Source organism: Excalfactoria chinensis, chromosome 2 (assembly GCF_039878825.1).
Source record: "Excalfactoria chinensis isolate bCotChi1 chromosome 2, bCotChi1.hap2, whole genome shotgun sequence".
Taxonomy (NCBI): Eukaryota; Metazoa; Chordata; class Aves; order Galliformes; family Phasianidae; genus Excalfactoria; species Excalfactoria chinensis.
This window is the reverse complement of record NC_092826.1, coordinates 116803905-116822154: the sequence shown is the minus strand read 5'-3', so window position 1 is coordinate 116822154 and position 18250 is coordinate 116803905. Positions and strand designations below refer to the sequence as shown.

Below are 18250 nucleotides of genomic sequence, written 5' to 3'. Positions count from 1 at the left end.
TCTTGCTTTATCTGGAGGGACAGAGGTAAGTCTCTAATGGATACACCAGAATATTTGATTGTTTAGTTGCTCGTGTTTGTTAAAAGAACGATTAACAATATCCCCTGTATCTAACAGATTCAAGAGCTTGGAGGCTGGGGGAGAGGTGAGAAAGGATAGGGGGTTCATCTCCAGAGAAGGACTAGTGGGGCAAGATGTGAACTGACCCCTGTAAACTGAATCAGAATCTGGTAAAAAGAGACAAGAGCCCCATATCTCATAAAGTAAAGTTAGCCTGACTTGGTGAAGGTACCAACTGAAAATCCTGGGCTTGCATTGTACAATAATGCCAGTACAGTAAGAAGTACCTCTCCCAGCTCCTTAAAATGCAGATCAAAGGAGAGTCTGGTTTCCTACTGATAGGTTGGGAATCATGATTCTAGAGTGGGAGAGAAGCTTTATTTCATTACATTGCTGAAAGAGATGGAAATAAGGGAAGGAGTAAAAAGTAGCAGCCAAAGAAATCTGATATAGACAGTTCCTAGATAATTCTACTACCTGGTCACCTGCATTTTATTAAGCTATATCTCAACATTTAGGATGATATCGTGTAGATTTAAATCACCTCTTGTGGAGGGCTTTCCTTTGTCAGCAAGATGTGAGAGAGGGCCATGCCTGGAGTTCAGTCCCTGCCCTTCCTGGAGGCACTCTCTTCTGAGTGGCAGTACAGGAGCAGTCTGTACAGACCTGGTCTAGCACCACATCTGGAGATTGGTGGCCCTGCCTGTGGCAGGGAGGTTGGAACCTGATGATCCTTGGGATGATCCTTGGGGTTCCTTCCAACCCAAGCCATTCCATGATTCTATAACCTTTCCTTGATAGTGGTGCTATCAAGCATGCACACAGCTAAGCAAGCAGCAGCTGCCATATGTAGCAGCGCATGCTGTAGTGTCTTTCTGTTTGGATATACTGTTCACAGTTACTACCTGAAGCTCCATGTTTCTTTAGGAGTGAGAAAGCATCCTGCTGGATTTCTAGATCTTTGAGAACCTGTAGGCCACAACAGCTGCTGGTTGATTGTCCCTTGTGTAGTTGGAGATTTCAGTTATTCCCCCAAGCAGTGATTAGGATGGCAGGATTGCAATTATTCCTCCAGCTCATCACCGTGTCGCTGCTGCACTTCCCAAAGGAAGGTGTGTGGGAAATGCACAAGTTGTGGCTGTTCTGACATCAGTCTATTAGATGAAAGAGAAGCAGTTGCAGTTTAAGGGTTATATATAAAAAATATTCATTTTATGACATTAAGAAATAAGTACATTATCCAAAAGAGAGAAATAGATTAAGGGGCACTTTATGAACAGTTAAAGAGCATTGGGTAATATACTGTCTCATTAGGAAGGTAGCATGCAGCACTGCTGGCTCATCTATTAACGACCAACTGCTGCGCTCACGTCATGGCTACGGCGCTGGGTTATTTGTTGGCTGTCACAGTCAATACCAGCAAAACTGAGCTGCCTAGATTTTGTTCTCATGGAAAATATGCTGCAGTTTGCAAGAAAGAAAACCCACCAAAAATACAAAACAAAACCAAATCGACTATGAAGAAAACAAACACAAAGCCAACCAAGAAAACCCAACTGTTTTCAAAGGGAGTCGATTCCTGCGGATCAGCCAGTTATGGAGAAATTCTCTTTTTAAACATTTCCTTCGGGCACAACCAGGGGATTCACAGCTGGAGAGGAGGAAACGGACAGTGCACACTTGAGCGCTACAATGAACTTCCAAGAACAAAGGCTAGTAAAAGCAGCACTGGAATTTACATAGTAGAAAAAGAAGCAAAGTGTTAGAAACATCAGACACGTTCCGAATATCGTGCCTATATCAGCAGAAAGGGAATGGCTGTTGTGTAACGCTCAGGTCTTTGGCAGGCAGACAGATAAAAACTTTTCTATCAGGAGCTGCAAATGAGACCTTTCCCTTAGCAACTGAGCAACACAAATGACTGCAATCACGCTAATCTCATACTCACTAAACTGGCAGTCTGCAAGATAAGAAGTTACCAAAGCTGGTGTTTCGATTCTGCACTGCACAGTTCTCCATATGATCTGAAGAGATCACAAGGTCTGTGGACATGATAGCCTACAGCTAACTAATCTTACTGAGACCTATGTGTGTACTGCAGTTGAGAACACATATTCCTATTGAATAGTGTTTAAGCATATAAAGAAAGCTTATCAGATATTCAATATTCTAGCAAAGTCAACAGCAAAGGATTTACCAGGAAAAGAAAAACACACACACAAAAAAAACCCAAACAAGCAAAAAACCCAGCATCTTTTCTTTATCATTTTAGAAGTAGTAACTGATCTTGTTGAAATAATTTCATTACAAAGGAAAATGCAGTATTCGTCCACACAACCATTGGTGTCAAAATAACTGCCCTGAGAAAGCACAAGGCAGGAAGCTCTCTATTAAGAAAGTAACAGTTTAGTGAGCGTACAAAAGAGTACCTTCCTGAATTTAACTGACCTCGCATGTGGGGATGTCATCTCACAGACCTATGGTCATGCTACAGCAGTGATAAGCTGCAGACACAGGAGTCCATCCCACTCCTCTCTTCCTTAACCACTGGGGGAAAAAGGGCAGCAAAAGAACACACATGGCAGATTTGACTAAAGCATGCCTACAAGAGCAACTTTAACAGCTCTGCCCAATGAGGAGTGAGGAAAAGGATCCATTGCAGCTCAAGCAGCTCCTGAGACAAGCACTGTAAACATCAGCTAATCTCTAACCCAAAGACTTCTTCCCAGTCCTGCCACTAAAACTCTTTTCTTGTAGCTGTTTGATGGGCTGTAGCATTTGGCATGGACCTGTAATTTCCATCTTTGTATTTCCAGCAATTTCTGTTGCTTTTTTATACAAATATTTAAGAGTATTTAAAAATCTATTAAAGCCTAAATCCTATTCAAAAGAAGCTCCTTAAAGATCCGATAGTTTAAAATGTAATGGTTTTATTTGGAGTAACATACAACATACATATGAACAGAAAAAAAAAAAGAGTAAGTCCAATGCACTGTAAAGAGGCTGCCAGGTAAATACAAGGTCTTCTCTGAAGACTTTAAACTGTTTTCTAGGGAGGTTACAACAAGAAAGGAGGTGAAAGCATCTACAATAACTTATTTCTTAAGAAAGCTGCTCCATAAGCCACTTCCTCGTGCTTTTTCAGATTGTCTCACTCTAACACCAAAAGTATTGGAAAAATAATCAGAATCTGCATTCTGATGTTCACATTTGTTTCAAATAAATTCAGGTGAAAAAGCACAGCTCCAACTAGTGTTTGGTTTGTTGTTTTTTTCCATGGAGTCCATTGCTTCTCCTGTAAAGCACATTTCTTTCACTCCCTAATGAATAGCCTCTAGCAAAATGTTCCTGCTCACATTTTGCAGAGAGATCAGATATTCAGTGTGAATTAATGCCACCGAATCAGCATGCTTCTTTCTTTCTTTCTCCCCTCCTACTTCTTACTGCTACCAATGCAGTTTTCACAAGCAATGCCACTTCAAGGCTACACGAACCGTACTAATACAACCACTCCAGTTTTCACTTCAAAGACATCACTAAAAATCTATTACTTTTTTTCCCCCCTCTTCTTAACAAAAATAAACTCCTTTCTTTGTAAAGAATTGTCTCACATCTTCAATAAGATGTTGCTTGCTATTTCTCAAGGAATGCTGATGGTTCATTTAAAACATGGCTGCAGAAACTAACAGCTATAAACCATGGGTTTATAAGGAAGTAAGATAAAAGTTTCAGCATCCTTTTAGTATTAATAGGAAGTTATTTTAAGCACTAGAAGCAAATAGTAAACTATTTTAAACAAAATTTGATAAAAAATAACACCACTCTCCACGTTCTTCCTCTGTCAGCTTCCGATAGATCAGTCTTCTGGCTCATACCTGAGGATTAACAAAAATAATTAAATCAAAACAGAGAAGAAAATAGCTGAGAGGAACTTGGTCTCCAAAGAAAACATGAAACCCATGTAATGAATTACTCCCACTAGTGGTGCAACCCTGTCAAGACTCAACAAATGCCTAACGGCACAGACTGTACAATATCACAGTATATACTCTCCAGACTACTTCCTGCTTTTAAAGTTGGCCAGTTTACTAAATGGCAGACTGAAAGCACGAACAAGAATCTACACACAAATCCCAGACTACAAACAGAAGTTCTACCTCTGTCGTCCAGCAGAACACATCTAAGGCACCCATGTTGCCAATGCCCACTTGCCATCTGCAGAAGGATGGTTTTCTACGTGATATAAGGCCAGCATATATCCTTGTTTGTCATGTATGAGCCTAACCTTGCTTACATGCTGTGCCATTTATCATTCCTATAAAGATATGTGGAAGAAACAAGACCATGCCAAAGTAGATGGTACATCTCCTACCTGTATCTCAGTGTTGCTGCTGTGGCTTAACTACCACACTCACTAATATTTTGCAGGCACAACTTGATCCCATTCACCTAATGCCTATCTAAAAGGACTGGCTTGTCAAAAATCAGGGAACAGCCTACTAGGAATCCAAGGGAAATTTTGCAATCTGCTTTTAGAGAGCTTTATATTTATAAAAGCATTTATAGAAGCAGAGTATGGATCTTGTCTGGACCAACTGAACAGCACTTACTTGGAAAGCCTTCTTCGTAGATCCTTTATCTGTTCGTTCTTCTTAGTAAGAATTTCTTTCATGTTGCGGTATGCAGCTGTTTGCTGAAACTTCTTCTCTAATTCCTACATAATAATACCAACATATTAATTACACATTATGGAAAACTGGTTAGTATATATACATATTTTTAAATGACCTTTTCCTCCTCAAGTCTCAGAACAGCAGTTCTATTCCTTATTCAAATGCAAAATCACAGACTGGCCTGGGTTGGAGAGAACTTCAAGGATCATGAAGCTCCAACTGCCCCACCGCAGGCAGGGCCACTCAACCTCCCCATTTAATGCTAGGCCAGGCTGCTCAGGGCCCCATCCAACCTGCCCTTGAACACCTCCAGGGATGCAGAATCCACAACCTCTCTGGGCAGCTGTTCTAGCACTTCATCACTCTCATAATAAAGAACTTCCCTCTGATATCCAACTTATATCTTCTCTCCTTCAACTTAAAACCATTTCCCTTTGTCCTGCTGTTATCTACCCTTTTATGATAGGTAGAAACCAGCTGGTAGATTCAAAGGACGTCAGTGGGAAGGACAAACACAAGTCTCATTTTCTACGGAAATCAGACAACAAATCTTGTGAAGACTGGGAACACTGTTCTCATTCAAAAATTTCTAGGCAGACACAAGGGCAATTTTTAAATGTTATTTCATTATAATCATGGTGTTCACACTGGTTTTGCTATTCTACACATAACATTCCCAATGAAGTAACAAAAATGGGTAATAACCAATGAAAATTAACAAATGATACCCAGTAAACTCTGCGTGTTCTTGTTCACTTATCAATCAGGTAAAAAGTGAGTAAGGAGCTTTACATCACAATAAAACACCAACCTTCTCAGCTGTGGACAGCTGATCCTGAGCCATAAGCAAGTCATGTTTTGTTGTCACCAAGTTCTCTTCCAGGAGTTTTTGGTTTGCAGTAGAATCATTCAAAGTCTTCTCAAACTGACATTTCAAAGCTGCCACTTTATTCTCCAATTCAGTGATATCCTTGTTTCCATCAGTCTTCAAAAGAAGAAACATTTAAAAAAGGTTAAATGAAAAAGAATACTTCAAGTGTCAGATGCAAAATTCCACAGAAATAGGTATGCCTTAATTTTTATGAATTACGTTCGCTCTGTTCCTGTACAGCACAACCTAGAAGTGCTAGAGTGAGAAAGTCATTTAACAAAGGAAGTTAACCAATAAAGCTGGATAAAGCACTGGATAATTTTTAACTTGGAAAAACTTGTTAATAAATGCATTTTAAAGACGGCTGAAATGGCTCCTCTGCCCAGCTGATATTTCAAGATGTTGTGTTTCCCTTCTTTAGGTGTGAGGTGAAACCACATGATGAAGCATCTCACAAGAAAGGAAGGATGGAAGTGATAAGGACCATGTTATCAGTCAGGTACTGATACTGCACTGTTCAAGAGGAATCTTCACAGCCTGTGAAGCAGCTTTCTTGTTTCCTAGTGAGATGAAACAACCCAAACTCTTCTGGCAGTTGGCCCTGGGTAACAAAACATATTCATGTAACTGTTCTGTGGATTCCATTTTAAAAACCACTCTCAGGAACAAAAGCTAAATTTCGTACTCTCAAAGCTGCATGGACTCAGGATGAGGCTCAACTGCCAGTACCTTAAAAAGAAGAGAAATCAAGAACTAAGGAAGCTCTGCTCCTTTGTATTAAGTGTAAGAAACCAACTGATAATGGTACCTGCATAGAAAAAAGTGAATACTGAATTTTGAGATTGAATCCAAGGCTGCGATGCTGAAAAGCACCACGCTTTAGCTCCGATCAGAAGAATGATCCTCAGCTATTCTGAACTGCAACACCGAAATAAGATAATCGTGCAAAAACTCTATGTCCTCATGCTAAACTGTTCCACTAGAATCACTGCTCCTCTAGTGTGGATCACACTTGGCCTGTGGAACATTATTGAACTATTAAAAGCCAGAAGAAAAGTCTGCCGAACTAAAAACTGCTGCCAAATCACAGCTTGTTGTTTGTCTACAGAATCTGAAAACTGCTCCTTAACGCACATCTTGGTTCATATGATTGTACTGGCATCCATCTTACAAAGTTCTTCTTAAAGAAGAAACCAGATAAAGTATAGCATTTTCTCCAAATAACTAATACATCCATTAATTAAATGAAGTTGTATACATTAGAACTGTATTTCCTAGATAGTTTCAACCACATACACATGCACACAGAGTGAGAGCCAGATAAGAAAGTGACAGATAAGAAGTAAGTTTGAATATGAAAGCTGCAGGTACTTGGCTGCCCTGACATTCAGGCAAATTCATATTTAACCAGAAAAGTAGGAAGAGATTTGCTTCCAATCTTTTAAAACTACAAGTACCGTTGTCCAGGATTTGATAAAATCCTTTAATAGTAAACCTTTAATAATATAAGGCTTAGGGAAACAGATAAAGAAAATATATTCAATATATTGATTTATACTATAAATCAAGCTCCCTATTAAACAGTATTATCGAATACAGACTTTGAAAGTTACTAGATATAAGTGAGAAGTACTAAGAAAAACAAGTACATACCATAAACCAGTTAGTAAGCACAATAAAAAGAAATGAAGATTAAAATAAGGAAATCAAAGTGGAAATGTTTTATGATACTGAATTTCAAGTCTGTAAATGTAAATACAGCTGGAATTCAAAAGACTCTCAAAACAATGGGATTAAAGTGTTTTAATGTTGCTAAAAGTTTGCACTGAAACGTTTCAGATTTAAGAAACAACTGCAAAATGACACACTTTGGAAAATTCTAATGATCAAAATAAGGGTACTGATATAAAATACAACTTACACGAGTGCTGACTTTTTAGGCTTTTTTCTGCAGCAAAAAAATTGCCATGTTTGGATCAACATTTACACAAAAGGTACTTCAGGTAGTAAAAAGATGATCAAAGCTTTGTCATCTGAGCCCTGCTCAATGCCTTTTGTAGCAAAACTCCAACTAATCTTCAGGAATATAGGATCAGGACACATCAGTAAGCACTTAGGTTTATAAAGTCTGAACTGAGATGAAGCAAGTCTATGTTGATATCAGACGTGATAATGTTTGAAAGAATTAGTGTTTTATTGTTGCCATAAAAAAAGATTAAGCAGGAAGGAACACACAGCTATATTTGTATCTGTTAATACAGGCATTGCTCTTAAGAATATGAATTCTGGAATACTATTTTCTGGCAGTACCTGGAATGATACTTCTGATTAGAATGTACCGTGGTCTATTTGACACAAAACACACGTCATAAAATAAGCCAGCAGACCGCAGTATCTGCTGACTGACAGAGCAACACGTGTATGACAATGTTAGCAGGAACACAATACTAACCTGAAGTTTTCTACCTGCCAGAAAAGAAACATACCATGCAGACCAACGTATTAGATGCATGGGCAATAGCGTAAAGGAGCAGCAATTGGAGTGCAAATCCTGGTTACATTTACCTTTTGATCTCCCTGGATCATCTGCAAATCCTTCAGTGACTTCTCCAGTTTAGATTTTTCATCTAGTGCAGCTGTAGCCTGTAACACATGGAAAATGTAACACCTCATATATGTAAATTAATTGAAAACATGAAAGTAATAGCCATGGAATTCTAATTTAGAGTTTTTAAAGATACGTCACCAGCAGTAAGCACCCAAGCTTACAGGAAATTTACCTGCGTTTCTATCGTCTTAAGTCTGGTCTTCAATTTTTCATTCTCTTCTTGGAGACAAGCAACTGTCTTTGGGTAAATAAAAAAGAAAGAGTTTACAGACTTGTGCTATTTTGAATTTTCCAAGTAAGAAAATGTGTTTCACTGCATAGAAAAGAAACCATGTTTGTAAATGCTTATAAAAAAGGTCTTGCTGATAAGGACTACTGATTCGTTTGTAAAGCCTACCTTACAGATTATTGTTTCCTGCCTCTGTCAGCAAGAAATTTAAGTCCCCAGTTCTGCTGTAACCTGCGGGTCCTCTCACTTAAATTTACTCCTTAGCTTACTGAATTGGGATTGGTGCAGTCACTCTCCTGTGAGTATCAAGATTCCCAATAGAACAAACTGTGCATCTGGACATGCAGCTTTCATTGCTGCTTATCACTTGCATTTTGAATCAATAGGTATGTAAATATTTTGCAGCTCATTGCAACCTTTCAGTACCTGAAAGGAGCCTACAAACAGGAGGGGATTCAACTCTTTACAAGGGTAGATAACAGCAGGACAAGGAGGGAAGATTTAGGTTGGATTTCAGAGGGAAGTTCTTCACTATGAGAGTGGTGAGGTGCTAGACTGCATGAAATAGGACTGACTCGCATAGCTAATGTCTGATAACATAACTGTTTCAGCCAGACTCAAATTTTAATTTACTTCCTTGTTGAAATGTCAGCCTCTTAAAACATAATCTATGTACTCATTTCTACTCATTTCACTAATTAAATGGGAAAATAAGTCATTCAAGAGCCCAAAACATCTTTGTAAAAGGAAGTTCAATACAGTAATACATGTGAGAGTCCACCATTGCATAATAAATATAAGATGCTTTACAAAATCTATTTATTAGCATTTTGCTTTACACTCTGGGGTTTATTACAGTGACATCTAAAACACCAACAGGTACTTTACAAAAGTACCTCAACACGGCTTTACAGTTCAGTCAAATACACAGACAAGTCATCAACTACAGATGAATCAAGAGACAAATTCTTACCTTGTTTAGCAGCTCTGACCCTCCTTCATTTATGGGAGCCAGTTTTGGTCTAATGAGCTCTGCACTGGGCTAAACAAATAATAAAGATTAAACCATTACATCATACAGGAGGAAAAGAACTATTCATTTAGTCTGCAAAATAACTATTAACAGTGCATTCAATTTTCTTTTACAAAGCAAATGAATCATCTTTTATTTCATTTCAATTTCATTTTTAGTGATACCTTGGCTCTTAAATTACATATTCACTGTTTGGCTAAAGCTGAACACAAATACTGCATGTAGTCAGAAGATATGCAAACTTGAATGTACAAAAGACCACTGATGCCATAACTACCAAAGGACAGAAAAATTCAGGAGAGAAAAAATATTTTTTATTGATTGTAAGTAAAAACATATTTATTCTCAGAGGTCAAAATAATTTTAATTACTATTTAAAGTATTCAACCATAATATCTGTTAACCAAATATACACTTAAGCTACAAAACAAGTTAAACACATTGCTAATCATACAAGATAAGCTAAAGTCACACCTGTATTGCAGGGTTTGGGTGAGGCTGGGACAAAGCCCAGACACTTTCCTGTCCCACTTTGACCCCAATCTCCAGGGAAAGGGAACCCAGGAGCAGAGGCTCCAGCACATCCCTGGTCTGGCCAACTCTGGGATCAGGATTATGAGGCATGCCCAGAGTGCACAGAATCTGCAGTCTGGAAACAGCTGAGACAACTCGGTGTGAGCCTTGGTGCTGAACTGTAAAATGCTGCTACTTGAAGATTTCTAAGATTACTTTGAACATCTTTTTTACTATTTTAAGCATGAAGAAGCAGTACGAAATCACTGTTTCAAACACCTTCCATGACTCCATATTATTGTGATTGTATTTTAAAGTAGAACTCTACCTTCTTGTTTGAAGACGTTAATTCTGACTTTTCAAACTCAGCAACCTGTTCCAACAGCTCTCTTGAAAACAAAAGCAAAGGGAGGCATTTATTTCATAAATGAACCAAACCAGGCTAATGCTTTTTGTTGAACATAAGATCCTTGCGAGAAGTACAGAAGTCCCATGCAGGTGCAATAAATGCAATAGATAATGTCATCTAATGGCACGGAAAATGCACTAGAACTGTAAGATTCAGACAACAAGTACTTTTAAATTAAATCCTACCACCTGCTCTAAACTGATTAACAAGTACAAATATTACCAATAAAAGCATCTACTTGACAAATTTGCAAGTTTCATGTATCCCCCCAGCTTACTGATAGAAGTCTTGAAACTAATTTGTCGTTGATACAAGAAGAAAAGAGTAGGTTTCTATGGCGAGGAGAAGCATGCAAATAATCAACATTTGGAAGTTTTCTTTATTACTGGAAGTTACTCTATACAGTCTAACATACGTTACCGATTCTCCAATTCAGAGATGTCTGTCTGTAACTTAAGGTACCATTTCTCAGCCTGTGAAAAGAGCTGGCGCAGAAGTAAAACATTGGTGTATGTTGTATTTATGAGCTCGGACTCCACTTCACTGTGTACAATGGTCTGCAGCCCATCCAGCATGTCTGCCACCTCATCAACTGTGAAGGTCTCCTCAACAAGCCTGAACGGAGAAGTCAAGGTGAGTTACCTCTGACAAAGATATCGATTTTGCACTGTTATGAGACCTCAGTACATTAGATATCATTTGTATACAACGCAACGTCCTTCTGAAGATGTCCACTGTCAGCAGTTACTAATAACATTAGTAGCTGGCTGCTGTCTTTACATTTTCTGTTGGTAACACTAAAATCATGAATGCTACTTCCTTACAGTCTCGCATGAAATGCACACACCAGAAGTAAGGTACAAGGAAATGTCAAAATACGTGTGTTAATTTCTAAGAATTCATACAACTAAGCTTTTAAAAGACTTGATTTTTGACGTTTGGAAAAATGATTGTGTTCTCCTTCATAGAATCATAGAACCACAGAATCATAGAATGGCTCAAATTGGAAGAATCCTCAAGAATCATCAATCTATCTCCAAGCCCCCTGCCACAACCTTCATATGTAACACTAGGACATGCTGCCCAGGGTCTCATCCAACCTGGCCTTGAACACCTCCAGGGATGGGGCATCCACAGCCTCTCTGGGCAGCCTGTTCCAGAACCTCACCATTCTCCTAGCAAAGAACTTCCCCCTGACATCCAACCTAAATCTTCCCTCCTTTAACTTAAAACTACTAAAGCGTTCCTTCGTCAATAAGAACATACAAATGTAAGGGAAGAAAAGCCATCTCACAGAGTATTTCAACCTGTGGTTGTTTCCAACAGAGTTGGTACTATCTGCACTCCTTCCACCTTATCACACAGCACAGACCCCCTGGTACCTGCTGTCCTTAAGGTCCTGGAAGCACGAATCCACTGTTTTGAGACACAGGCCACGCTTGAAACGAGCAAAACGCATATAGTTAATGGCCTCATTCTGGTGGTGCTCGTTAAGGCCCAACTCTGCCTGTGGATAAGGATGCAAGCATTCAGATAATGTACACTGAAATAAGTAGAAAGGAATGTAAGTATTGCCAAGAGTTGCCTTCAGGTTAGTTTCTGCACTTGCTTTCAGGGGGTTGTAATATTAACTAACTAGCATGTTAAAAAATAACTGTATTTCCACATATGTAACCTCTACATGCCTTAGATAAGCTCTCTCCTTTAAAGGCATCAGCACCCGAAAGGAAGCACGCATGAAAGAGAGGTAAGAGGAGTCAGTGGAGAAAGGCCGTAAGGGATGAGAACCATAAGGCCTCTGTGGAGAGGAAGGTCTGGGATAAGCCTGTCCTCGAACTGCACCTACAGGTCTGTAACTGGACAATGTAACTTTCGGGGCTGGAAATGGAGCACGTAGCTGGAGAGCAAAGGCAGCGCGGTGTAATAAAGCAAGCTCCGCGGTCGGTCAGCCATCCAGCCTGTCATCCAGCCACAGCTCCGAGTCCCGCGGCAGCCCCGCAGCCCGGCACTCACCATGGCGACGCGGCGGCCGAGGAGGCGGTTGGAGCGGTTGGAGCTCCAGGCCGGCCGTTGCCATGGAGAACGAAGCCTCGCGAGCGCCCTCGCCGCTCTCCTATTGGCTGCGGCCCGTACACGTCACGAGCGCCAGCCGCCCCCCCGGCGCTGTCCCTTTAGCGTCACTGTGCGCGCATGCGCGCTGAGCGCCGCGCGGTACAGGCGGCGTTGCGTATAAGGATGATCTGCGGTGGTTTGGGGGGGTGTATCATGACACCAAGGCCCTTTGGGGGATGGGCTGAGGAGAGTTGTGTGGGCTTCACCACGGTCAAGCGCTGGGTCCAGCAGTTCGGTCGCAGCAACCCCATACAGTGCTACGGGCTTGGGGAGAGTGGCTAGAAAGCTGTGTGGTGGGAAAGGACCTGGGGATGTTGGTGAGCAGCTGGCTGGAAATGTGTCAGCAGTGTGTACATGTGGCCAAGGAGGTTAACAGCACCCTGGTTTGTATCAGATATAGTGTGGCCAGCAGGAGCAGGGAGGTGATTGTCCCTCTGTACTCAGCACTGCTGAGGCTGCATCTCAAGTGCTGTGTTCAGTTTTGGGCCCCTCGCTGCAAGAAGGACATTGAGGCCCTGGAGTGTGTTCAAAGAAGGGCAACAAAGCTGTGAGGGGTCTGGAGCACAGGGCTTATGGGGGGCGGCTGAGGGAAATGGGGTTATTCAGCTGGGAGGAGGCACAGGGGACACCTGAGGGCTCTCTACAGCTGCCTGAAAGGAGGCTGTGGTGAGGTGGAGATCAGACTCTTCTCCCAGGTTACAGTGATAGGATGGGAGGGAATGGCCTCAATTTGCACTGAGGAGGAGGGTGGGGGAGTGGGTCAGGTTGGATATTAGGAAGCATTTCTTCTCAGAGGGAGCGGTGCTGCAGTGGCACAGGCTGCCCAGGGAGGTGGTGCGGTCACAGTCCCTGGAGGTGCCCAAGAACCGTGTGGATGTGGCACTGAGGGACGTGGTCAGTGGGCATGGGGGGGGGGGGGCAGGTTGTTGGTGATCTTAGTGGTCTTGTCCAGCCTTAATGATTCTATGGTTCTGTGTTGCTGAAGTGACCCTGCTGAAACATAATACCTCTGGTTCTCTATCTAGCAATCTCATACCACTCTGGCATGACAAAGGCTGAGATCCAGTGATCTGTTGGAGTCTCTTCTTGCGGAAGCCACAGTCAATGATTGCCACAAGATTAGTAACTTTTAAATATGGATTAATAGCTCTTTTATGAAAGAACCCCAAACTGTCAAGGAACTTTGTAACGCTGTGTTGGACAGATGCATACATGATGGTTATTGCTTACTAAAACTGAAACCTGGACACTCCTAAAAGTTTTGCTTTACTTGCTTTCCACAAAACAAACACAAAACCAAAGCGGCAAACAGAAATCGTGTTGTTGATTATCATTACAACCAGGTGGAAGACACACCGATGAAATAAATGTTCTTTTCCCAGCAATGGAAATACTTGGGAATAAAGAGTTTGAAACATCCTAAAATAAAAATTGAAATAATCTGTCTTAAACATGTCTAGAATTTGCAAATTACTTTCAGTGGGATTTATCTATAGGTCACCATTTACTAATGTGGCTTTTTTTTCCAGTATCTTTGTACAGTTGATATAAAAATGGTGAGTTCTACACTTTTTTTTTCTGTAAATTTGCTAAAAATCAGATATTGTGTAGCCTGGTGCATCTGTTCATAACATGCCTATTGCCAGGACGTGTTTGTTCTTGTAAAATGCACCAGTTTTATCTTTGTTTTTTAGTTATTACAACAATTTCATCTTCAAAATACACTGTCATAGTGAATACATTAGTGCACTGATGCGCCTGCACTTTTGATCTGTTTTGTTTTTGCAATCAAGGAATGAAGATGCCTACAGATGAACTACACGTCCAGGACTACATCAGGTGATGCCCAGGAGCTTCTGATACCTCATGCTGTTAATACATTCCCAAGTCAGCGGGGAATTGCTACTCGTGTTTAGATCTGTCAGTTGTCTACTGGGTCAGCTTGAACAAATTGCTGTGCTTTGGTTTTCCCTCCATACAACAGAAGTGACTCTGTTCCAGGACCTTGCTGAGGTGGTGTTTGGAAACATGCTGCATTTTTTAAAATGCTTTTAGATTCCTTTGTCAAAAGCACCTCGTATGTGCAAGCATCTTATGGCTCATCAGTATTAAGTGCTACTAACATCAAGATATCTGCACTTGAGCAGTACTTGGCAGCTCTGCACCAAGCCTGCACTCTCTGTCTGGGCAGTTGAGGAGGAGCTAATGGAGCAAGAACAGAAAACTAACTGGTGCAGTGAGTGCCCAAAGCCTGTGAGGAACAGAGCTATCCAGCCAGCAAAGAGGTTGCAGTTAAAATGGTACAACTTCTCTCTAGCACGGTGAGCATGTTGCTTGTTTTCTCAGAGACTTTTCTATGGAACCTGCTTCACAACTGTCTGTGCTGTACCTCTGATGGCACAGGATGCCAAATTCAATTCTGCTCCCAGGTGGAAACATTCAGTAGGATTCTATGTATGTATTCCAAAGATATGTTGACAAGTGTACATCCAGCGTCCTAAGGAGAGTTTATATCTTGGCCCAGTCTTACCTGGCTCTTCTGTTTTCATCCTGCAATCTGCTGGCTAAATTTTGCACAGTGAAGGATATATATGGACACGAGTAGATCCACACTTGGATACACCTGGGAAGCTACACTGCTGTCCCCCAGGTTTCTGGGAACCCAAGAAGCAAAAAGCCTGTTTCTTTAGCTCACTGTAGTACATTTGAAGACGCTGCTGAGGGAGAACATTTTGGGAAGGTTTCTATGTTGTCAAGCAAAATGCTCATTTTATGTGCTGGGTGTCTGCTGGATGGTGTGAGTATAGCAAATAGCACCTCATCCATAAATGGGGCTTTTCCTCCCCTCTCCCCACCTCTCTTCTGCAACAGAAAGAGTTTCACAAGCTTTGTATCTCATAACCACACTGTGGCTTAATGAGCAGGTGAAGGATGCAGTTGAATCTGTGATGAATTGCAAAATGAGCTGGCCCTACAGCCAATGCAGCCACAGATGTTACTTTACTTTCAGTATTGTTCACTCCTTTTATCTGGGAGTTCACAATTGCTTTTTTCAGTGGGTAAATAAGGTGATGACCTCTCATAAAAGTTACGCTACAAATAGGAAGATAATCTATTATTTGTGGTGATCTGGGTTACAGCATCTGGCTCTCAGAAAAAGAATGAGTAGAGCTGGAAACAAGCAACCAACTGTGGGAGAAGTGTGGGCTGATGCCACCACATACCTGCACCAAGAGATTCAGCTGACATGAAGGCAGACTCATAAGATGGTTTGGATTGGAAAGGATATTTAAAGACCATCTTATTCCTTGCACTCAGGGTGCCAGATACTTTACTGACATTTTCTGGTGTTTTACTTTTTTAATGTTTGGGGTTCAAAAGCTTGTGGCTGTATTTCAGAAGACAACTTGTCCCAGAGAACTGTATGAGTTTTCTGCCAATTTCAGAATCATGCAGTCTGAGCATTACTGTGGGGCACACGAGGTCCCTCAGCAAGTGAGTATTTCACAATGTAACAGGGCTATCAGATTTAGGACAAAGCCCCTTCAGGTACACCTGACCTACTACACATTCCAGAGTCTTGCATGATGGCTGAATGTAATGGTGTAGCACCAAAGGAAGCCAAAGACTTGTACTTCGTTCCAGTGAAAGTAATTCTCTAAGGAAGGGGAAAGAAAAAAATCATCACAAATTAGTATTTTGACGTGCTTTACTCCCTAATGTGAGATCTTAAACAGCTGTGAGTGTGAAGAATCTACCTCATAATTCTGGTTATTCTGATCCCTAACTGCATCAAGGCACTGATGTGCTGAGGGCCACAGCATCCAATGGCAAGGTGTGTTGGCAGTCATGGTGCCTGCCTTGCTGGAGGATGCTCTCACCTACAGGCTGAATGCTTTGTCTCCTGGAAATATTGCCTGGGATGCTCTCCATTCACTTCAGCACTGCACTGACTGAGAGCCCCCCTTCATAGCACTGTTGGGACGTAAGCCAGTGAGTCAGCTTGCGATCACAGCCAGTTATTGCTGCTCCCCTGGCATCACTCTGAAGCTAGCTTTAAGCAGCTGTTCTTCTTGGCCTCCACACGTGGACTTCTCTGAGATCTGGCCTGTTTTTTTTCCAGCTGAAGACTGTCATATTCCTTGTTGACGTTATAGTGGCCCAAGCTACTAAGAAACACTTCTTGGGGGTTAAAAGTTTAGGCAGAGGCAGAGGAGTGCAGTTCTGAGTAAGTGCTGAGAAAGTGGTGACAACCAAAGTGACTCATCAAGTGGCTTTTGAACTCAGTTCTCAGCCAAGGAGTCTCATGTTTCTACGTTATGCATAGATAGAAAGAAGGTAGAGACTTTTTGGACACGGTACGGGTTGCTTTACGCAGAAAGTCACAGAAAGGCAGCCTGCACTTCCACCTGCAACTGGGTTAGTGAGGAAAGTGGTGAAAACAGGATGCACCCTCAAAAAAAGCCCCGAAGAGGCAGGTCATAAACATGTCAAAATTTACGTCTAACTCACAAACAAGTCTGATCGTTTTAATTACTCTGTGCACATGGCGGAGGCCAGCAGCAGACATGAGCTGCATGGGAAGCTCTGTAGGAACGCGGCACAGCTGCTGGCCAGAGGATACCTATCTCACCAAGAGCCAATTCCGGCCACATACGCAGACCAAGTAAGGCATGGTGGAAAATCAGTATATTTTTCCAGAGGGGTGCATGTATTTCAATTCAGATTCAGTGTGAGCACAGCACAGGTTTGGCTGTGAAAAATGAAACTTTGAGGTCAGCCCCAGAACAGGGTGTAGCCCCAAGATATGTTCTATTTCTGCAAAATCTTTCCAGCACTGATGAGCGTATCAAGCAGAACACGGCTCTGTCGCTACTATGTGGGATAAACAGGGAGTTAAAAGCTCTCTACCAAGTTGTGTCTTCAATTAAACACCTTGGAGTTAGAAAGAAGACGTAAGAAATGCTAGTGGCCTTTATTTCCAACTTACGTTCAACAAACAAAAATTCAGCAATTCAAGTTCTTTTGGCAAGAGTGAAAGCAACATGTTTGTGAGGAAAGCAGTGGTTCTCAAGTTGATAGTGATATGAGCTGAAGGGCAATCACGGGACTCGCTCTGAAGCTCATTATGTGTGGACTGCACTAAGAGTGGGTTTGAACAGGGTATGCGATTCGGCAGATATGTGGCAAGATGTGTAATGTTCAAGCGAGTATGGCCCAGGTTCCACTGTTGTGGTCAAAAATGTCATGTTTGCAATGACAATCAATGGGGTGTGGCAGGAAAAAAATAACCAACAGAATTAATAACAGCCCATGCTCTGGTCTTTGAGATTTAAGATTTTTGCCCTGGTCCTGTTTGCTTCTCTCAGGGGTTTCATCTCCCAGCTACAAACCAGCTGAGCACTTTGCCTGATTTTAAGGCACATACTGTACGGTTGGAAATCCCTGTCCTTGCCCTCTTCCTTACAGTGATGGAAGAACAGGTTTTGCTGTTGAGCAGAAGGCATCAGCAGCACCTGGTCCTTCCCTGTGGCCGCACTTGGCCCTGAGGCCACAACAATGGCAGTGTGGAAGAATGGTACCAATGACAGCTGAGTTCAGCTGAGTCTGTCCCAGTTGTTGCTGTTCTCTTAATTAGTGGCCGGTAATTAGAGCTGAACCTGAATGGCACTGTGGAAATTTTGCTGGGGATGAGTGGAACCAGCATCAGCCGTGCAGCAAAGATCATGGTGTTTGGGCTTC

General features: G+C 41.6%; 1 protein-coding gene across 2 annotated transcripts; it reads right to left on the bottom strand.

The window, feature by feature from the left end:
• Positions 1-2971: 2971 nt before the first annotated feature.
• LZTFL1 (leucine zipper transcription factor like 1) lies at positions 2972-12523 on the bottom strand. Of its 2 annotated transcripts, none has more exons than XM_072328522.1 (10): positions 12410-12520; positions 11779-11903; positions 10817-11011; positions 10316-10376; positions 9415-9483; positions 8385-8450; positions 8170-8247; positions 5545-5718; positions 4671-4774; positions 2972-3935 (listed from the first exon to the last, which is right to left on the bottom strand). In XM_072328522.1, exons 1-10 carry the CDS (start codon positions 12410-12412, stop codon positions 3917-3919), a joined length of 894 nt encoding a protein of 297 aa, XP_072184623.1. In that variant the 5' UTR covers positions 12413-12520; the 3' UTR covers positions 2972-3916. The 2 variants fall into 2 exon arrangements, with proteins under 2 accessions (XP_072184623.1, XP_072184622.1); XM_072328521.1 differs by having other exon boundaries at positions 2973-3935; positions 5545-5703; positions 12410-12523.
• Positions 12524-18250: the final 5727 nt, after the last annotated feature.